Source organism: Atractosteus spatula, chromosome 20 (genome assembly GCF_055471065.1).
Source record: "Atractosteus spatula isolate fAtrSpa1 chromosome 20, fAtrSpa1.hap1, whole genome shotgun sequence".
Taxonomy (NCBI): domain Eukaryota; kingdom Metazoa; phylum Chordata; class Actinopteri; order Semionotiformes; family Lepisosteidae; genus Atractosteus; species Atractosteus spatula.
This window is the reverse complement of record NC_142725.1, coordinates 17647925-17669085: the sequence shown is the minus strand read 5'-3', so window position 1 is coordinate 17669085 and position 21161 is coordinate 17647925. Positions and strand designations below refer to the sequence as shown.

Below are 21161 nucleotides of genomic sequence, written 5' to 3'. Positions count from 1 at the left end.
TGCCACTGCGATTCTTGGTAAAAAATTCATGACTGTGCAACATGACCACGGTGTATCAATGGAAAACTAGAAGGTGAAACCCATTTCATTATCTTCAGGCTCTCAGAGCTTCCTGTGTCCATAAGGAAATGCGGAGCACAAAACGTCTTCAGCAAGGAGACACACCACACATTCTGCATGTTCTACTGATCTGCTCAGAACAGAGGAATTAAAACCTTCCCAGAATAACGAATAAAACTGCTCAACTTGGTCAACTGTCTAGAGCTTCACTCTGGCGTAGACACAGCTGAAAGGAAGAGGCTCATCGGGATTCCACTGGCATTCCGGCACGGAGCACAGCGCACCGGAGCTCGGCCTGGGAAGAATGGACCAGGGGGCGGGAGGGGGCTGTGGGGGGGGTGGGGGGCTGGTGGAAGAAGGCTTCCCAGCGGCTGCCGTTCTCAACCCTGCGGAGCTCCTGGAATGGGAAAAGGGAGGGGAATCGCTCCCAGGTTAACCAGCAGGACACATCCGGCAGGGATAAGAAGCGCAGGAGCCACCGAGCCGCTCCTGTCCTGGGCGCCAGCCGTGCGCAGCACCCCGACGAGCCCTTACGCATGTTCAAACGTCAGAGGTGTTTCGGATCACAGGCGCCGCAGGGGAGACCTCCCAACAGGGGAGCAGCAGTGCTGCTGGTTCCGACAGGCCCGGGAGGCGCCAGCTCCTGACCCAGCAGGGGACTGGTACCGATCTGCTCGCTCCAGCCTCAGCAGTACCGTAACCTGGAAGTCTCGCCCCCCCCTCACGAGCCAACTCATCGCGGAGGGGCCACAGACCGCTCCAGCGCCGCTCCTGACAAGGGCTTGTGTGTCGCGGCGACCTGGCCACCTCGGCCCCCTGTCTGGCCACCCCTGGGTGGGCCTGTAATCCCCCCCGCCCCCCCCGCGGGGCATAGCGCACATTCCTCCCGAGGCTGAGAGAACAACAAAGGCAGCGGCAGCGCTGAGCTCCGATGGCAGGGAGGGAGCAGAGCCAAATCTCAGAGGCTTAAATAACTCCTGAGCCCCCGTCACCGTGCAAACAAGCGCCACTCCCTCTCCCACTTTCCAAAATCAATAAAAAAGCAGCTCTTCAGCTCTGGGCTATTTTTTAAACTAGAAGCTGCATCATTGTAATAATCCACTGTGGCTCTGGTGTCATGCCGTGTGCAAACTTTACACTGCGATCGGCACTGCAGGAGGGCAGCTTTGTACTTCCTCGTGAAAAGACTGCCCAGAGTCAGCCCGTTACTCAGCTCCGTAAACACCGAGCTTCAGATCTGGAGCTGGGAAAGCAAGGCTGCGTTTGCTGAAAGCCCAGCATTAGCAAACTGCACTTTCTCTGCAGGGGCCACACCAGCGGCCTGGCCAATTCTCCCAGCTTGCCTCTCTGCACAAGGCAGGGGAGGGAGGGCTCCTCACTGCCTGGGCCAGGCCGGAGCAGTAAAATGCTTATTTTATGAGCTTCCGTTTAAACAATCTTGTAGGGCTGAAAGAATCCAGCTGCTAACCCATTCAGCACCTGCAGAAAGCACTTGTTACCCAAAAAAGTAGCTTACCGTCACCACACATCTTTGACATCTTTTTGACACGTTCAAACAGCAGTCCACACACTGGGCCTTAGGAATCCCTTTTAACAAAGTGAGACCGCAAACTGTCAGCTTTTGTCAAACACAACCCACCAATGCTTGGCTTAGCCCTGGAGTTCTATCACGACCTGCCACACTCTGCCACATTTCAACATGTCCTGCATTCTCGCCCCCAGTATTTCACAAGGGAAAGCCCTGCATCATCTCTGTAAGGCGCTGCCTCGCACCCTGCTCTTGAACACAGACTGGAGGTCGCTCCCCACCCGGCTATAAAGAACTCGCAGCTACGTTCACTGAACCACTTCCTGATTAACAGATGTGATGTGATTAGTTACCCACAAAGCCTGCCAATTGGCCACCAAGAAAGCTGAGCAAAAAGAGGATTTCGTGTGTGCTGCTTAGTTACATCAGCAGGGTTACAAACGCAAAGGAGGCGAAGTGACCCCTCTAGCATGTTCGGTAGCAGTTAGTCGATTCAAGGATGCCGTCTGTAGTTTCCAGTTGTGTCCTCTCATTCGGATTTGGCTGCTGACTCTGAAGACCCCCCCCCCCCCAGGCTGGCTTTCAATATTTCAATACTTGAATCGTTCTCTTCCCCGATCAAGACTAAACATGATGTTGGGCTGCGCTCTGACAGGCTAAAGGAACTGGCTTGCTTGGGACAAACGTTACTGTTATACTGCCAGCAGACATCCGCCTACGTTTAAAAAAAGACCCTTCCATTTAAAAAAAAAAAACGAAATGCAATTAATGAAAACACAGGCGGGCATCCTCCTCCATGTCTCTTCATCTCATTCAAGCACTGAAAGCAATGCAATTAGGGCACTACAGCTATAGTACCTGCTATTGTGGCCTAACCAGCTCAGTAGACAATTCATTAGCGGGTGTCATCGGATACTTTGCTCTCCCAAATGGCCTATTGTTCACACCATCAGAGCTGAGAGGAGAGCCCCAGGGCAGTGCTGCCTTACGTGGCTTCGCTAGGACAGTGCTGCCGGCCCCATTCTTTGACGTAGGATACCCGTACATAAAGCACTCTTTTTTTAAATTATTAATGTTTTGGAAACTTCAGTAAGGCACACACCCAGCCCCTGCCCATCGGCTCTGGGGCGAGGGAGGGGCGGAGCGCCCGTACTGTCACGTACCTCTCGTCTAATTTTCCCCGCTGGAGTCAGACATCTGACCCCCAGGGAGAGCGGCGCATTCCCATTCTAACGGGGCGCTCAGGGAGGAAGGAAGCGCAGTGTGGTTTCCACTCACACAGACAGCAGATGTGAAGTTTCCACACGCTCCTGACGCTTGGGAGATAAAGCGCTGGGATGGAAAGCTGCTGCTGCTGGAAATCATAAATATACACTAATGCTGTCACGTGGCGTCTTAATGTACCATTATAAACGATCCTCCTAACTGCGCTGTGGTGACTTTGAAACACTGCTCCACTAATGCTCACATTATACCCAATGTGAGCACACGGGCCCAGAGGGGCTCCAGCACCGACACTCAAGCACCCCACTCTCACGGTTTCCATCGCACCCTGGTCACCCACACCCCCTGACGAGGCGACAGCAGACACGAGTAGACGACAAGCATGAAGGCGACACAATGGTCCACGAAGGAGGGATATGGGATTTGCTGTGCGCAGGGTGAAGAGGTTTACTCCACCTCTGTTCTTACTCGCTGCAGTACAATCTGTATCGGAACTGATCTGAGCAGAAAAGACCATCTCTTTATTCAGCCTACGCCTGCTGACGCAGCTACCCACCTGAACTACCATCTCTTTATTCTGTGACCGACCGTGCAAGTTCACTCCAGCCCAATTAAAGAGCATGAACTGGAGAGCAGCCACTGCGGCCACGAAGCAGACAGGTGTGGCGTGTTACTTCAAGGATCCTGTTATCTGAATACCCCCCTCATGCACACACACACCCCCCCCCCAGTTGCTCAGTTCTGACCTATCTGTGCACCACGCAGACTGGAGAGAGAGCAAAGAGACCAGCCAGCAGCACCTGCACACAGGCCACCTCGGACCACACGCCGAGTGACGGGTATCGGACAGATCAAAGCACTTTAAACAAGCGCACAGACACCGAGCCCTCAACAGCTCGGCTGCACCGCAGGAAGAGGGGAGGCTTTCAAGCCTGACGTGCACAGGAGACATGAACAGTCCATTCTTCTCCCTGCTCCTGCCATTGGCCAAATCAAAGCTGTCTCTGTTTCGACTTGCTTCTGTTGCAAAGCTGCATTTCAGAAATTCCTTCTCCTGCTCAAATATGTGGAAACATTTCATCCCTAATTACGAGAGGCAGGCAGTGCCGAGCGCCACACCGCCCACCCCATCCTTCTCCTCCTTTGAAGAACATTCACATGTCGCAGTTCTTAACTTTGTTTTCTTTTTCTAAATCACAAGAAAGGAAAGCTGCACGGCTGGCGACAGGCTTGACGCGATACTCTCTCTGCGGCCTTCGCAGGAAGTCATTACTTCAGGTGTGTCTTTGGGGGCTGCTGAACAATCTGGAGATCAAACCCGAAGGGTGAAATTCTGCTGGCAGGCAGCTATAAGCCATTCCCTTTCCGCAGCACAGATCCGCACAGCAACCCGGAGCCACAAAACAGATCATTAAGACCATTTCACCAAAAAGAGACCCTTATCAAAGTCTGCCACAGTAAATGGCTGTAGCTTTTTTCCAGTTTTCCAATGAACGTATAACCTTCCTTTGCTGCAGGGTCCCAGTTCAAACTCTTCACCCTAGCCCGAGACTGCCCTGTTATCGGCGCTGACCAGGGTGAACAGCAGACAGCTACAGCCAGGCGGTCTGGCCTGGGGGGAGCGGATGGAGTCATGCTTACACCGGGGAGAAGCAGGAGGCAGTACCCGGCAAACAAGAACAGCGGAATCCGGAACAGCTGCCCCAACAGAATCCCTAACTTCTCTCGGAAAACTGCGTGCCGCCCGTTAAAGGGGATTCAGAATCACACAGGGCGCTGGGAGCCTTCACCAGACACTCTCGGCCAAGCGCCTCTGTTTATGCCATCCTGGCCAGCACTACGACTGGCCGCCCTCCCCGGACACCCACCTCCGCCTCTAATCGCTCTCTGGAGCGGAGAGCTGAGGACTCCGCGCGGGAATGCCAGACTCCTCCCGCAGAAACCACATCCGCCAGCTGTCCCTGGCGGGATGTGTGGGAAAAGGACAGCGGGACCCGGAAGCTGCCGAGAGGCGCGCGTCACAGAAAGGCACGGACTCCCAGCGCGGTTTCCCACATGCGGACGAGCGGCGCGCCGACGCTGCCGTGCGGGGTCCACGGCCAGGGCTGTCCGGCCTCAGCAGCAGCCACGGCCACATCGGAAAAAGCTCATTCCACATCTTAAAGAAGCGCAGGATCAGAAGGCTTCCCAGCAGCCGCCCGGAACGGGAAGGTCACGTGACCAAGTGTGTGGTAAGGACTGATCTCTGGACTGCTGGCACATCTGTCCACGGCGGCTACTAACCACTGTGAAAAGAATCTCCAGCATCTGGAGGAGACTGAAACAGCTCCTTCATACCCTCCACACATACCACCAGGGCAAGGTTACTCCCTACATGTCACATAAAGGTTTGTTCAAGAGGGTCATTAAAAGACACCAAGTGCATATGCACGCATAGGTTTTCACAAGGAAAGCAGATGTTTAAAACACATCAGTGGAAGCTGTGAACTAATGCAAGCCAGCAACACAACCAGTTACCTAATTCCATTAACACAAATCCACAAAGGCAGTCACACGGAGCTCTTGTGGTGCTTCCCTTGTCTCCTTTCCCAGTTCGCCCAGTGTTCAGAGCTTTGTCTGGTCCTTCAAGGACAGGGTACGCCTATCAGTGCCCTGCCTGGTTAGACCTCAGGAGCTCGGTGAGGCCGGGCCAGGTCAGCGCTGGCAAACCGATGTGCCGCTTGAAGAGGTGTGCTGTTAGGGGACACTGTGCTGTAGGCAGAGCCAAACCTCAGAAGAGACATTAAACTGGGGTCCTGATTACTTGGTCTCTGAAGATCCTGTGGCTCTGTTTGTGAAAAGACCTTCCTCCTCCTGCTCCAGACCACTGTGCCCTGCAGTGACGCAGGTCCCTCTTGTATGTGGGGCTCTGGCAGCCCTTCAGGATGAAAGGTGGTTTACAAAAGAGAGCCATCATTATTCTTATATTATTATTGCTACTGCTACTACAACTTAACAGCAGGAAGTGCAGGGTAATTGACACGATTCCCTTCAGAGCCACAGGCAGAGCTCTTTGTTCGAGGTTTACTTGACATGGAACACAGTGGGAGGTAACACCCACCTGTCCTCCGCTCACAGATTTCACTATCGGAGGCCCAGGAGACGGAGGAGTCTGTGTGCGTTCGGAGGTCTGGTATGAGGGCTGCATTCTTGTGTGCTCAGATTTACAAATGAGGGGCATCCTGGGAGAGAAGCTGATCAGCGTGCTGCCCACCGCTAACCAGAACCATCGTCCCCCCGTTACAAATTCAACAAAAACTCTTTTTACTCTTTACGCCTCGCAGAACAATTCATTAAAAGGGCTGATCTCCGTGCCACATTGTTTCACCTACTTCTGCAGGACAGCTGAGGGCGCCGGGCCAGGCAGACTGCGGACTGCGAGCCGCGTCACGATCTCCGGGCGCTAACGGAGGACTGATCCCCGCAGTCTTTCTCCCCCCGCACGCGAGTGTGCCCAGCTGTGGGGACCGGCACACGCAGGGCTGCGGGGCCGTCCCCTCTGCTTCTACACGCCACCGGCTCCTGGCCATCACTGGCCTAAACGACAGGATTCCCGGAGACGGGATTTCTCCCGTGGAGCTCCTGTGCCGGCTCAGCCCTGACGGGTCGGAGAGCGCACGCCTGGCCCCTCGCTTCAGTTGCGCCACGGGCACCCGGGCACCCGGACACCCGGAGGCACGCTCTCCTCCAATAAAAGCTTTGGGTCCGAGGCCCGACACGTCGCTCCCAGAGATCAGCCTCTGGGCGCCGCGCTCTTGCTCTGCTGCTCTGGGCGCCCCTGAGCAGCCATGACCGCATCCAGGCAGGGACAGAGGGGTCCCCCCCACACACGCTCATACCCCTCCTGACCCCCCGAGGACACCCAGAGAGCCTCACAGGCAATAGTGTCTCCCTTCTGCTCGAATTCACCCCCTCCCTACCGTCTCCCGGCCGCAACACCAACTTGTAGAAATACCCCCTGAAATACCCCGGCCTAGCAGTAAGAAAGCAGTGGCATCGGTTTTAAAAAAAAAAGAAGCTGCGCAGAAAGATTCAAGAATGAGGAGCCTACTGCCCGTGTGTGAAAGAAACCGCTGTCAGGTCCCTGCGCCCACCCCTCTGCAGGCCGGGATCGCGGCTCCTGCCCTGTTATTACAGGTCCAGTTTTACTGCCTGGATTCCACGGTGATTACAGGGCCGGCAGGACTGAGGCGACCTGCGGGTCTGTGGGAAAGCGGGGAGCCCAGGAGGCTCCCTGCAGCGGATCAGGCACCAGACTGCAGGGGCTGTCGCCCAGGTCAGCAGGGCAAAGAGGACGCTGCTGCGCGCCGTAAAGTTCAACGCGTCCTCTTTAATGTTTGTCCGTGGACAGGACCACAAGGGGACCGGCGCTGTGCCTCCCTTCTGAATTGCTACGATTCTCTGGCACACAAAGGGCTTAACCTCTCGGAAAGCCAGCAGCACTAAGAAGCTGCTCGTCGGAGGACAGGACCGGCGTGAGCAGAGTTAGTGTTTACACCGCAGACACAGCCCACAAGCAGCAGCTCTGGGGTCCTCCTTCTGAATCAAGAAAAACTCCACATGTCCTGCTGAGGCAGGATCTCTTGTATTACTAGGATTCAGGATGAGCCTCTGATTTTGAAAATGCACCCATCCGAAGGTCGAGCAATCAGCCCTACGACAGGCCGGTGGAATGGTTCTCAGTGTGTACGACTCGGAGTCAACTGGGTGCTTCTCCGTCTGGAGAGCCCTGCCTTTTGACAAGTGTTTACCAGTCTTCTGGAGAGGAAGGCATTTTGCTGGGCACCTGTAAATGGAGCCAAGCTGCTAATGGGGCTTCTGGAATTAAAGCAGAATGATAAAACCAATGTGCGCATAAAATGAGCGGTACAGACCGCACTTTACAGACCTGCAGTTCAGCGACACCAATTAGTCCCACATAAAATGCAAACCAGAGGCACGCAGGGAGAGCGCCAGGCAAAGCCATTATCTGAACTACTGGAAGATTCAGCTTCTTGTCAGACGGTGCAGGAGGAATTTCAGTATAACGCAGAGCTGCCTACCGCCTGCCTGCCACCAGCTGCAGATGACACCTCGCTTTGTCAAAGAGGTTTTCCTCAGGCACAGGCCTACAGCAGGTCCTGACCCTTCACACTGGCGGCTCGAACAGAGACGTGGCCCGCAGGGCATGAGTCTGACCTCGGTCACCAACCAGCACCTGGCTTCCACAGTCAGAAGACACAAGAGAAAGGGTGCACTCACTCACACGCACACGCCTCGTCGGGAGAGACCTCTTGCCTGCTTCACCAGCGCTGCCCTGGGCCAGACAGGCCGTCCCCTAGCGAGCAAGACCACCAGCAGGGCTGCGGCGTAAACACTTCCAGGCGACAGGTCACAGGTCACCGGGCTCTGAATCGGGCTGACCGTTCGTCCACATAAGTGGCTGTTTACACTTTCAGACAGAGCCCTGCACCAAGCAGGAAGTAATAAGTGCTAAAACTGAAGCAAGCAGGGTTCGCCTAGCCCCCCCCAGCGGCTCTGGTGTCCACAAGCCCTCAGCCATGGCGTCTCTTCACAGGCCAACCCCCAGCCTCAGCAGTACTTCACAAGGAGGACGAGGTGGATTAGTGGCCTCTCCTGTCTTTCGCTCACTAAAACGTTTCCTGCATTTTTTCCCTCCTGATCCCTGGGTATCACACAACTTCCCCGCTATCACAGAGGACACCCGATACCGGCGTCTTCCTCAGAGCTGGCCTCCACTGCCACTGACAGCCAGCCCGTCACACGCCTGACACTTCACCAGGTTCACACGAGCTGCAAGAAGCGATATTTATTACAGAAGGGGAAATGTCCCCAACGCATTCATCTCCACAGCTCGCAGAGGTCTGTTTTTTCATATGTTACTTTCCATTCCCTTCACCTATACAATGTAGGAACATGCATGCACACGTATATTTCCAGATTTTCATCAAACTCCAACAACTCCTGCGAGATATCCCCACCGTGGCCCTTCAGCGAACACCCTGTTTCTCTCGGCGCTCGCACAGAGCCGAGCAGCCCCGCCACTCCCAGCAGACCCGGCACACGAACCGTCTGACAGGTAACCAGGGCGCAGAAACCGAAACCTCCGCGGCTGTCACGGCAACACAGCCAGTCCTCCGCGAGGCCCGGAAGGCAGCGACTTCCTGAAGCACCGGGCCGAAAGGAAACCGGACTGAGGAGATCGAAGTCGTGAAAGGAGTACAACAGGTCGGCATTTACTTAGCCGTTACTTCAAACTGAAAAGCCAAAAGTCAGAAGTCCAGCGGGCAGAAAGAAGCATGGAAGGGAACACTGAGATAAGTCATCCCTGCCGTGAGAGAAACAAGCACGTCCTTAACCGCGTGGCTAAGAATCCTCTCCGGGCCCACATCAAAGCTGCTTCGGAGGCTCTCTTCTCACGGACCACTCTTCCCCTCCCCCAGGGAGAACAGCTCCCAGCCTGCCCTCGGAGCCCGGGAGCAGCCGGGTCCCTCCGGCCGCAGCAGCTGGATCGGCTCCGTCCCGGGCCCGGTGAGGAATGCTCATCCCCGGACCCCTGACCCCCCTCTCCCACAGCCCGCGTCACAGGCCACGACGGACGCAATGAGCCTGAGAGCGTTTCCCTTGATCCCCGAGCCTTGATCCCACCCTGGGAACCCGCGCAGGCTGGGGTCCCGACTGTGTTAAGTTTTACAGACCCCCCCCAAAAACGCTCCGCCGGCGCTGCCTGACCTGCTGCAGGAGCTCGTGATACTGGCAAACTCCTGCGCACAACGGCACCACTTGGTCTGAGACCGTTCCCTGGAGGTCAGGACCCGGCCCGGGTGTGCGACACAGAGGGGGCGCTACTACACGCTTTAACGATTCAGGGTCAGATCTGTGCTCGATCTATCGAGCCCTGTCAAATTTAAGGAGAGTGACAGAGCACCTCCGGTACAGAGTCCAGACAGCTGTCTCACCCTCCTCTCCCACACCATGCTGGAATGAGCACAAAGCAAGTCATGGCCAAGCAGTCTTCACCCCAGGCTGAGCGAAGCGCGCTCCGCACCTCCGCAGCCCCGCGGCGACGCACGGACTGCTACTGCTTCCTCTCGCCCTCCGTTCGGGGCGTCAATCTCACGGGCGCGCGCCCCACGAGGCAGGCGAAACCCACAGGGCCCCCTCGACCACGGAACCGAGCAAGCCATCACTGCCGGGGCTCTGCAGCGAGGCGAGCCGGCTCCGAGACGGGCCGCTCCGCCTGGCTCGGTCCGGCCCACCTGAGCAAGCCCGGCGTGCGTCACAAGGCAGAAGTGCCCTGCTGGAGGGGGGGTCGCAACAGTGGCAGAAGCCAGAGGACCAAGCAAAGACCAGGAACACCCCGATCCCTCACGTGCTCAAAGATGCCAGTGCCAGTGGATTTTAAACAAAAGCATTGCGCAACGGCATCTAGTTTTGTTATTATTAAAAATTATCCCCTATTTTAAACACTCACAATTGTCTACTTCTTAGGGGAAACTCAGGGAAATGCAGTGGCTTGCACAGAGAAGGATCTTTGTGCTCTGTTCACTGCAAACCAGGCCTAGAGCACTTCAGCGAGGATCGATCTTATCGTGGCTATCTGCTGTTGCCCGTGCTTGTCTATGGAAAGATTCCTCAGATGTCTAAGCCTACCAGCGCACCACCGAAATATGTGTAAGAGCGCTGGAGCTGTCAGAGCAAATTGCAACTTCGTAACTGTTTTTTCTCGCCTTGTTTGGTCTTTGCTTCCCAGTCACGTCCCTGAGGACTGCAGAGCGTTTAATACGGAACCAGTCTGGAAGGGGAGCCAGGTTATAAGACATGCAGGTTCTGCTAACAGCCCCTGCCTCTGCTTTTCATGGGTTTTCAGTTTAGAGGCAGTATACATCCCAGGAGAAGGACCAGTGCTACCGCTGGCTTCATGCCTTTTTAATAAACACAATCGAATAATCTCTCAGGATTATCCCAGAGCGTCTGTGTGGCTGGCAGGCAGGCCCCTGATCTTGCTCTGCCGGAGAGTGACAGAGCACCCGGTCCAGAGAGTCCAGAGGGCTCACCCCGCCCACTCTCACTCCTGACTCTTCTCCTGTCTCACTCTCCCGGTGTGCTCTGTCACTCCCTCTCACTCTCTCTCTCGACCCCTCCCTCTATCCTTGTCTCACTCTCGGTCCAACAATCTTGACAGCCCTTGGACACGGTCTCTCTCTCTCGCACTTTCTCACTCTCCTCCTGTCTCTCACTCTTCCACTCTCTTTCCCCCCCACTTTCCAACTGCCTCACCCTCTCTCACTTTCTCACTCTCTTCCTCTCCCTCTCCTCTGTTCTCCAGATGGCACTGATCCTGGGAAAGCATCCTGTACTACAGACTCCCCAAATCCCGAGAGGATTCAGCCTCTTTCCTTAAAATCCCTGTGAAGCCCTAGATGTTTATGTAGATGCGCTGCAGGAAAGAAACTGAAAGTCTGTTTTCAGTTGCTGAGACAGAGTCATTATGCTCATTTTAGATAAAGGGTGCAACAACAACCCACATTAAATTAATTCCACTCTCTCAAAGGGTTGACAGCAGCCTTAGAGACACTGGGCAGTGCCAGCACTGGAGACAGTTTCTTTTGAGCTGTGTGCGTGTTTTGGGGGAGCAGCCTGCTTTCTGTGAGCGTTAAAATGTGAAGGCCTACTGAAACTGAGAAATTCGTGAGGTTTCGCTCATGGGTTTCGAAAACAGCGAAAACAGCTCACGACATGGTGTGCTTCCTGGATTTAAAAGCCTGGTAAGAGAAGGAACTGCTCCCGAATCCGCACTCTTCCTCCCTGTGTGTAACAGGCCTCTCTGCTGGCCTGCATGAGTAACAGTATTTGTTTCACCCTGGGGGCAAAGGGCTTAATTCTCACAAAAAACAGACACATTCGCTCATCCTATATCTTTATAAAAAAATGAAGAAGACACTTCATCACAATTTGCAAGATCTGCGACCGGCACGTGACGGTTGAGACCAAGCAAGGTGTGGCACACCTGAAGAAGGCTCAGCCGCGCTGGGGCGCGTGCCTCTCTCTCGCCTTTCAGCATCACAACTACTGGCCCCTCTGCAGCCAAGGCACACCGACGACGCAGCTCCTCGCTCAAGCTCCTTTTCTGCGGAACATGGAAATTTCAGCAGGGGTGGGGCGGGGGGGGGGGGTCAGACACTGCCCCCACACAGCTGGGTCTGGGATGCGCTCCCACGTTTGCAGAGCTCTGTGCTCTGTGCTCTGTGCTCTGTGTTCCCCTTCGATGGCCGAGGCCCACAGACTGCGCCGCAATACCGCTGATGTGAGTGTGCGGTACAAGACACACAATAGAGCCTCAATCCTACAAAGCAGCCACTTGTTCGAGCCCTTGAAGAATGGCTGTGCTAAACAGGAACCTCGGGGGAAGTGGAAACCTGTCACCAAGACCCTCTGACTCATTTCGTGAGGGAGATAACTGTAAGGCCATTATCTTTTTGTCCGCCCCGGCAGAGACACAGATGATGCCTTATTCTCAGAGAAATCGCGGGCCAGTTTCTCACAGAAGGGCCACGTTAGCGTTCGAGCTGGAGGAGTTACTTTTCTCTCAGATCTTTCGGAAAAAAGGGTCGTTTAATGGCTGTCCACAGAAAACGAAAGAGTGGGTCACTTCGGGGGTGAGAGGAAACAGGGCTGTTGTAGAAAGCATTAACTGCCCTGAGGCCTCCTCCTTTCTCAAACACAAGCGCAAAGCCACCTCATCACAGCCTCACCTCTCTACAGCCTCACCTCTCTACAGCCTCACCTCTCTACAGCCTCACCACAGCCTGGCCTCACCTCATCACAGCCTCACCTCTCTACAGCCTCACCTCTCTACAGCCTCACCGCAGCCTGGCCTCACCTCTCTACAGCCTCACCACAGCCTGGCCTCACCCCCTGCATGGCGCGTCAAGGGCCTGGAAAACATCCTGACGGCCCGTAGAGTCGCCGGGTGAGCTGCCAGATGTGAGGTCAGCCGGGAGAGACCACCAGCACATAAGCCTACAGCCGTTACAAGCGTGTTGCTTCTTTGACTCCTGGTCGACCTCAGCCACCTGAGCACCTCAGGGTCCAACTGCAGGCTCACGCCAGCAGCTCCGGGGGAGCTGGGAAAATGGCTGAACTGCGGAAAACAGTCCCGCTGTGTGTCCAGAGGACACCCCTGCTTCCACAGCTGGCTGGGCTGGGCAGCTGGGCCCACGCCACACACACACCGCAGCTCCGCTCTCCGTCACGCCCAGTCCAGACCAGCGCCAGCGGACGCGGACACGTCTTCTAATACTGGGCAGGCAAACCACTGCTCGCGCTTACAGGCACACGCCATCGGGACACGCGGACACGTCCCTCAAAAGCGTCTCTGCCTCCCGGAGAGACGGCGCAAGCAGAGCTCAGAACGACAGAGCAACGGGCTGCACCGTCAGGCCCCCAGTAACTACCCCCGCGGGCAGAATGAACCCCCTGATGTTATCACCGGGGTATCTGTGCACATGTAAAAGCCCCCAGTCCAGCCAAGCCCAAGACCAGCAGGCAAGCTGGAGGGAAATGCCCCATGTGACACACCGCCCTGTACAGCGGCAGGCTTCTCTCCCGAGACGGCTGAGAAGCACCCAGCTCTTCCCAGCGCCGTGGCGAGAGAACATGGCAAAGAGAAACACGCCCCTCAGGGCTGCTTTCTCCTGGCATGACAAGCTGTGGTGCAGCCTTCCTGTGCGCAGGCTCTTTCGCAGGTTCCAAGGCTCTGAGGCACGGCGCTCTGAGACGGGGAATGCGCCGCCCCAGGCCCTCCCTCCTCCCTCCCCTGGGTGAGTCAGGAAGCACTGCGCGCCGAGCCAAACACCGCAAGCATTCCAGTCCGCACCTGTACCAGGAATCTCCTTCGCAACGCGGAGCCCACTCTCTGCCCAGCGGCCTGGAGCTTTCGCCCAGGAGCAGCCCGACAGCACTCCCCACGTGTCCAGGGTACTGCAGAGACGCGGGAGGCCCTGGCCCTGGCCCTGGCCCACGCAGACACCAGGGTGCAGCCCACAATCCACCCGCGGTCTGGCCTCCGCGCAGCTCCACTGCGGAGGTCTGACTCGCGCTCCCATAACATCGCCCGGGGAGCCGCCCGGCACGCACGAGTCATCACATCGCCCAAGAAGTCAGTGGTTAAAAGTGGCTCAGAATCTTTTTTTTTTTTACACATCTCTTTATTTACAGGCAGCAGAGCCAGAGGACACACTTATTTCGAAGCCGTATCGCCAAAAAAAAAACCAACTGGGAAACAAAAGCACTTTTCCAATGATAGACGCTTTGTTATATCACGGAAGAAAGAGAACCCTTCCACCCCACCCCCCCGCTATCGGCTTGTCACGGGGTCTCAAAGTAAAGCCACTTGCTCTGGAACTGCTGCTGAGGGGCCGGCTGTGGCCCGTGCTATGTTAAGCAAAGAATGAATGCACTAATGCAGTCTCTCGCTAATTAAAGCACTTTTCCTAACGAGATTTATAGCATAGCCTTCCCCAGCATTTCCACATAATGAAACTTCTCCCTCAACAGGCGGCAATCATTACTTAGAGGCAATCAGCTAAGATGCAGCAGGCACTCATCGTGAAAGGCACAGCGATGGAGTCCGATCGTTTCTCATGAATGCTCCCAGGTATTTCCACATTCAGATGTGATGGCCACTCACAAAACAACAAGAAGCCCTGCAAGCACACAACAGCGCTGGAAAAACACGCCAATTATTTCTTTAGAGCACAGGTGAGCAGTGAGATTTCAAAACAGACGTAGCTTGATTAAATTTAAATTGAGGGGTTGTGAAATATTTGTCTGAATTAAAAAAAAAGACCCACTCCATTAAACAAAACAGCTTCAGGACTAAAAAGGACACAAGAGAGAAAACCAGTAGACGTAAACATACAGAATTCATAACCAAGTTAAATACTGGTCTCCCACATGAAAGATTCCTAAGCGCATTACCACATTACCTGAAGACATTATGCAGTACGAGGACTATGCACTAATCACGTTATGGTTTATTTCAACAGGGTGCAGTTTAATAGGTGTTTTCAGGCAGGAAAATCAAAACCTCAATTATTTATTTATTTCCAAAAACACAGCCCTAAAAGGGCAAACAATATTGGGGCTTTTGAACGTGGGAGCCACTTCTGTGTCTGTTTTTCATTCCACCTCAGACCTCAATGACATAATTGGGCACAGCTGCGTCTTAGTCAGGTGCAGATTAAATATCGCGTCTAAATCCTGCGGGTAGCCATTGCAGCGGCGCCAGGACTGGAGTCGCCCTCCCCTGCTCTGCGCTCCGCCGGCGCCCAGCCATCGCCCCCTCCGCTGGAGGAGGCTGGAGGGAAGCAGGAGGGGTTTGCGTTCTCAGACTGATAAGGAATGATATTTGGTCGACTACCACAAAAAGCCCAGCCGTGAAGATCACCTCCTGAGGAAACCAGCAGGAAGCAGCAATAACCACCCGGAGCGACTATACACACCGAGCAAAAACAAACTACAACAGGAGCTTTGTATATTCTTCCCTCTAAGACAAAGCGGTACGTGGAACAGAGGATTCTGCAGCGCAAGTCAGGCTGCGGCAGCTCTTTCTGACCGGCCTACAGACCCTCGCTCATATCCTACCTGCGGAGCTCTGCCAGGAATTCCTTCGCCAATCCCCAGCACAGCGGTAGTGCTTGACATTGCTTTCTGACCTTCTGTTTTCATACCGCAGCCCTACCCGCCCTTACATACACACGGCACACGGCGCTGCTTCAACTGAGAGCTCTCACCTAGCTCCTTCAGGCTCTCATGGGCTTGTCAAAGGAGTGGAGGTCATGCTGTAGGCCCGCACCTCCGCTCTCTTACTGAACAGAAAGACTTGCCCGCTGAGCTCCGCATCTCCACCGCCGCAGCTGCCTCCCTGGCTCGTTCCTCGCAAGTTAGGAGGGTTTTGTCAGCCTTGAGATCAAGGCCAGCGCCGTCGTTGCCTCAGGTGATGCCAAACGCTGAAAACACTGAGCCTGCTGTCCCTTTATAATTGTCGTCTTGTCGCTTCCATAAGAAAACTGCTCCTGACTACCCGCCTTTAAAACACATCACGGAGCGGGACTTTAAACCAAGACAGTGAATATGGAACAACGATCCAGTCCAAGGAGCTCATTTTCAGAACAGGGGAAACAGCCGCTGAACATCACGCGGGAGGTCAGGACGCGGACAGAAGAGCGCGGCCCCTCTCCGGTCTCCCCGGGGACCGGACCCACGCGTGGGAGAGCCGGACAACCCGGCATGGGAGCCGGTGTGCAAAGAGGATCTTTCCCGCCGGCGGTTTCCATGGTGACACATTACCGAAATGTTGCTCATGTCACTGTTTGCTAAACACCTGGCTGAACGCTCGCGCCTTCCCTCGCGCGGCACACACAGCGCCTTCGCAGATTTCAGAAACAGGAAAGCAACACACACACTCACTCGCACGCACGCACGCACGCACACACGCACGCACACACGCACACACGCACACACGCGGTCCAATCTGTCCGGGCAGCGCCTAACTGCAGATCTGAACTGGTTCTGCTACAGGAGCTGCTGCTTCTCTCAGGTTCCCGGGTTCGAATGCCTCTCCTTGGGGGGCAGCAGAGCACCTCTGCACCTGGGCTACCCTACCTGTCCAATCACTCCGAAATCCAAGGTCAATCGCCTTGCCAAAGCAGCTCGGAGGCACATCTCCACGTGACAACATCGAGAACGGTTTCGGTCGAACCTCCCATTTCCACCTGTCCACCCCTGTTCCAACCCCTTCATCCAGCACAGAGTCGCAGGGGAGACGGAGTCTATCCCAGCAGGCAACAGACACAAGGCAGGGTACACCCTGGATAGGACGCCAGTCCATCGCAGAGCACACTCAGACCAGGGCCAGTTTCCCCAGATGCCAATTAGCCTGCCAGCATGTCTAAGGACTGCGGGAAGAACGCTGGGCACCTGGAGGAAACCCACACACACACCGGGAGAACACGCAAACGCCACCCAGAAGCCAACCCCTTCCAGAATCGAACCCGGGACCCAAGAGCTAAAAAGGCAGAAATATAAGCAACCATGCTGCCCTCACCCCCAACACAACTCCCAGCGTGTTCCCACAGAGGCTCGGCATTAAAGAGGGGAATCCCGACCGTCTGGAAATCTCAGGGTGGACACAGATCGGACACAGAATCCCAGAGGACTGCCGGACGCCGGAGGGGACGGTCAGACCGGCAGCCCTGCCTCCACCTGCGCAACAGGTCCTGGCCACTGTGAGCCTGTCTGGGCCTTGCTTAATTGCTCATGGGTCCCTGGGCTGAACTGGCCCCAGGCTCTCCCGGCGCAGGTTCGAGGGGACTCACCCTCCACGCAGTGCTCCACCTGCTCCAGGTTGCGCAGGGTGATCCTCATCAGGCTGGAGTTCAGCATCAGCTCGCTCCTGTGCGCCGGCCACAGGTGCGCGGGCGCGCGGTTGACGAAGAAGATGCGCGTGTCCCCCGTGGCCACCTGGTTGTCGCAGATCCCGGGGTCCCCGAAGCCCCCGATCATCACCTTGTTGCCCCCGTCCAGCAGGACGTCCCGGGTCACGACCTCTCTGCCCTTCAGGTAGCGCCACACCCTCACCTGTGGGGCAGGGAGCGAGAGAGACAGGGGTCAGGGCCCTGCAGAACCCCAGGCACCATCCTCCTCCTCCTCCTCCTCCTCCTCCTCCTCTCAGGCCTCTCCCCCGCGGAGCCAGACGGACACTCCCCTGTCCGGCCCTGTGGGCTCCTCCAGGGACACACTGACCGGCGGGACACAGGCCTGGTAGCCGCTCGCGTTACAAGGGAACCCGCCAGAGAAACTCAACTGGAATCAAATTCCGGGGCGCCTTCGGGGGCTGACAGTCTGGGGCTTCCCGGACCCCACAAGCTCAAATAATAAAAACACGGACATGGGTGGCGAGATGAAACTTTTCATCAGGTCCGCGGGCCCCTCCTGCCCAGACCCTCCCCGTATTGAGTCACGCAACTCCAAAGCCTAATAATTAAGACACGAACCCCCCCCCCCACGCCGCGCGGCCGAGTCGCCCTTTTTCATTTCCTTCCGGCGCAGCGAGAGAACTCCCCGCGTGCAAGGGAATCCGCCGCGTGACAAGCGCCGGCGGCGGTTACGTAGCAACAAGCGAACCGCCGGGCCGGCCGCGCGCCCTCGACTGCCCGCCTGCCTGCCTGCCTGCCTGCCTGCCTCGCGCCGCCGCTCGCGGTCAGTGGGTGCCCGTGGCCGTGCAGGGCAGCGGCGATCGATGGGGAATGAACAGATCGGATCGAACCACGCCGGGACCCCCCCCCCCCCCTCATCAATGCACGGCGATGTCAAGTCAGCGGCAGCCTCCCGCAGCGCCCGGGGTGTCTCCGTCGCCAGAGACGAAGTTAGACTGAGGGCTGGGAGCACCGTGTCGGGGTACGACTGTTTGCCACCCCGCTTCAGTGAAGTCCGCAGCGACCCCCCCCGGCTGAGTCGGACCGGGGGGGGGCTCTTCCCCAGCGCGGTGCCGGGACAGGCGCTGGGACACACGGCCACCCGCCCCGCCGAACTTCAGCTGGGCGAGCCGAGCCTGTCCGCTCCTGGGGACGCGACGATCTCCTTGGCTATCTGGGTCTTCGGTTGTCGCTCTCCCACCCTTCGGAACCTCATCCCGAACCGAACTCACGCCACAGCCCCGGTTTAGGGAAACCACGTGTTGACGGATCTGAGGATACTCGATCCGAGGATCATGTTCAAAAGCGATTCTTGTGATGTTGTTGGGGGGGGGTCCAATGAAACTGTGTTTTAATGACAGGAGAGGCTCGATTGTTTTTGTCATCAGACAGTCGCACGGTACCGACTCGCACCTCTGTCAGAAACACACGCGAGCACCGTGTGGACGTCGCTCTCCGACGCGGACGGCGAGCGAAGAGTTAGCGAGCAAACAGGTGCAAAATTAATCATTTCCAGACTTGAGATCTTTTCACGGTCTGGGGGGTCTGTATAAGAAGGCGGGGCACCCTCCCCCCCAAAAAAAAATCAGAAAAGGCTCTTTGTACATTAGAAAAGGCAACAGTTGAGCGCTCATCGACTCTCCGGGGGGGAGCCCGCCCGGAGGCTGTTCCCGTCCGAGCGGAGCCGGAGCCGGAGCCGGTCCGGGCGCGGTGCTGTCTTACCCCCGGCAGCCCGGACCGTGCGGGACCGCCGCCCCGGTGCGCCGGTGCCTTACCTTGCAGGAGTACGTGTTGTGCACGGGGTCCATGTTGAGGATCTCCTCCACGGTCCCGGTCAGGACTATGTTCGCCTCCTCCTCGCGCCGCTCCAGCGCTCTCTCCGGGCAGGTCGCGCGGCAGCAGCGGGCGCACAGCACGGCGAGCACGAGCAGAGCCCGCGAGCACCGGCTGGCCGCGGTCCGTCGGCGCTGCATGGTCATGATCAACCCGGAGGCGTGTGTGTGTGCGTGCTCTCCAAAATAACCCCCCACCTCCCGGCCCTGCGCAGGACTCCTGCTTCTCCTCGGGCACGGCGGAGTTATAAAGACGAGCCCCCCTCCTCGCTCAGCTGAACTTTCCTGCAGCCCGCATCGATCAGGCGCTCTGAGGCGCCGGGGTCTCACGCCTCTACACTGCCAGCTCGTAGCAGCAGGGAGAACAGAGGCGAAGAGGAGGACCGAGGACGGTTGAGTCTCTCTCTCTCTCCCCCCCTCCTTCACTCCTCCATCTCCTCCTCCTCTCTCCCTCTCTGATTTTTTTTCGCTCGCAAGAAAGAAATGACGATGACGCTGCCGATTTGCATGCAATCTGAATTGCTGATAAGGACCCGAAGAAAGAGCGAAAGGGAAAAAAAAAAAGCCCTCTTCTGCCTGCTCCCTCATTGCCCGGGCCGGTGCGAGACGCCACCCCCAGGAGGACCAGGAGGAGGAGGAGGAGGAGACTGGGGGGGGGGGAGGAGGGGGTCTGCCGTCCAGGTTAATGGACAATCAGAGCTCCTGGACGTGATCCGAGTTGTTAATACGAGCGAGTTTTGGAGACCTGTTACGCTCGCATCGTGTTTTTCCCTCTTTCCCGGCTTCCCCCCCCCCACCCGTGGAAGAGCAGCAGCGCTGAGCTCGCGGGGCCGGAGCGCCGGAGCGCCACAGCGACTCTCGAGCGCGCCACGGGCTCGCGCTTGATTCCGTCTGCGTGTTTCTGTTCCCCCGCTGGCGCGTCATCCGCGCTCGGCTCGCTCCCGCGTGGGACCTCAGGCCGAGGGAGTGTGGTTCCCGCAGCTCGCGTGTTCCCGAAAACGACAGGGTAGCGCGGGGCAGCGGCCGAGGGGTGTTTGTTCTGCAGATTAATAGGCCGAGTCTTTTACCATGCTTTGCTGCTGCTGCTGTTCCTGTTGTTTTAACTAGACTGGCATGAATCAGATTACAAAACATGCAAATGCCCGAAGCTCTGAAGGATGGACCAGCCACTGGTTCACAGGCTCTCGGCATTCATCAGGAGCAGAGGCCCGATCCTGCCCCTGCCCCCCGGTCCGGTCGCAGTGCTGCTGTCCGGGAGGGCAGCTCAGCTGCCGGTGACACCGGCCGCAGCAGCGATGGAACCTGGGGCAACTCCGCCACCCTCCCGTCTTCCAACCCCTTTACCCAGTACAGGGTCGCAGGGTGGGCGGAGCCTGTCCCAGCGGGCAACGGCAGGCCGCACCTTGGACGGGACACCAGTCCGGCGCGGGACAGACACACAGACGCAGACACGCACCACACACTCGCGGCAGGGCCCGTTCTCCCACAGGCCACCAGCATGTCTTTGGACAGAGGGAGGACACCCACTGCAAACCCGGGCAGAACGCACAAACTCCGCCTCAGGTCCGGAACTGAACCCAGGGCCCCGGCGTTGACCTCTAATGCCCAAACACCGCTCCACAGCGCCGCCCTGTGTGTGGACTGCAGTGCCCGGCAGGGGGGGCGTCTGTGGCTCTGCAGGGAGCTGTGAGCTCGACCGGGTGCACGGCGACAGTTCCCTGAGCTCCTGCGCAGGACCGGACGGGGAAAGGCAGGGACAAGAGCAAGGGGCCGGGCTGGGAGGAGCAGCCCCAGCATCCTCTTGCTCGGATAGAAAAACAGGCCCATGAGCCTCCTAAGAGCCTTCGTGATCCAGTCGAGATGGCATGACTCTGCACGAGTGGTCAGAGTGCGGACGTTCTGTGAGATGTCTGCCGTGAAATGAAGTTCATGTTGTGCAGACGGCTGGCGGCGGTCTGGGAGCCGCGAGGACCAGAGCCGCCCTGCGCGGGCCCGGGC

At 57.0% G+C, this 21161-nt stretch overlaps 1 protein-coding gene across 6 annotated transcripts in view; it reads right to left on the bottom strand.

The window, feature by feature from the left end:
* The window catches only part of agrn (agrin), a 170550-nt gene extending 150936 nt beyond the window's left edge, over positions 1-19614 (bottom strand). For all 6 annotated transcript variants that reach the window (XM_088938370.1, XM_088938371.1, XM_088938378.1 and 3 more), the window contains exons 1-2: positions 19107-19614; positions 17233-17494 (exon numbers count right to left, since the gene is read on the bottom strand). In XM_088938370.1, the coding sequence (XP_088794496.1) occupies positions 17233-17494; positions 19107-19310 (466 nt within the window). In that variant the 5' untranslated portion in view covers positions 19311-19614. The remainder of the gene's footprint in view (positions 1-17232; positions 17495-19106) is intronic.
* Between the last annotated feature and the right edge of the window lie 1547 nt (positions 19615-21161).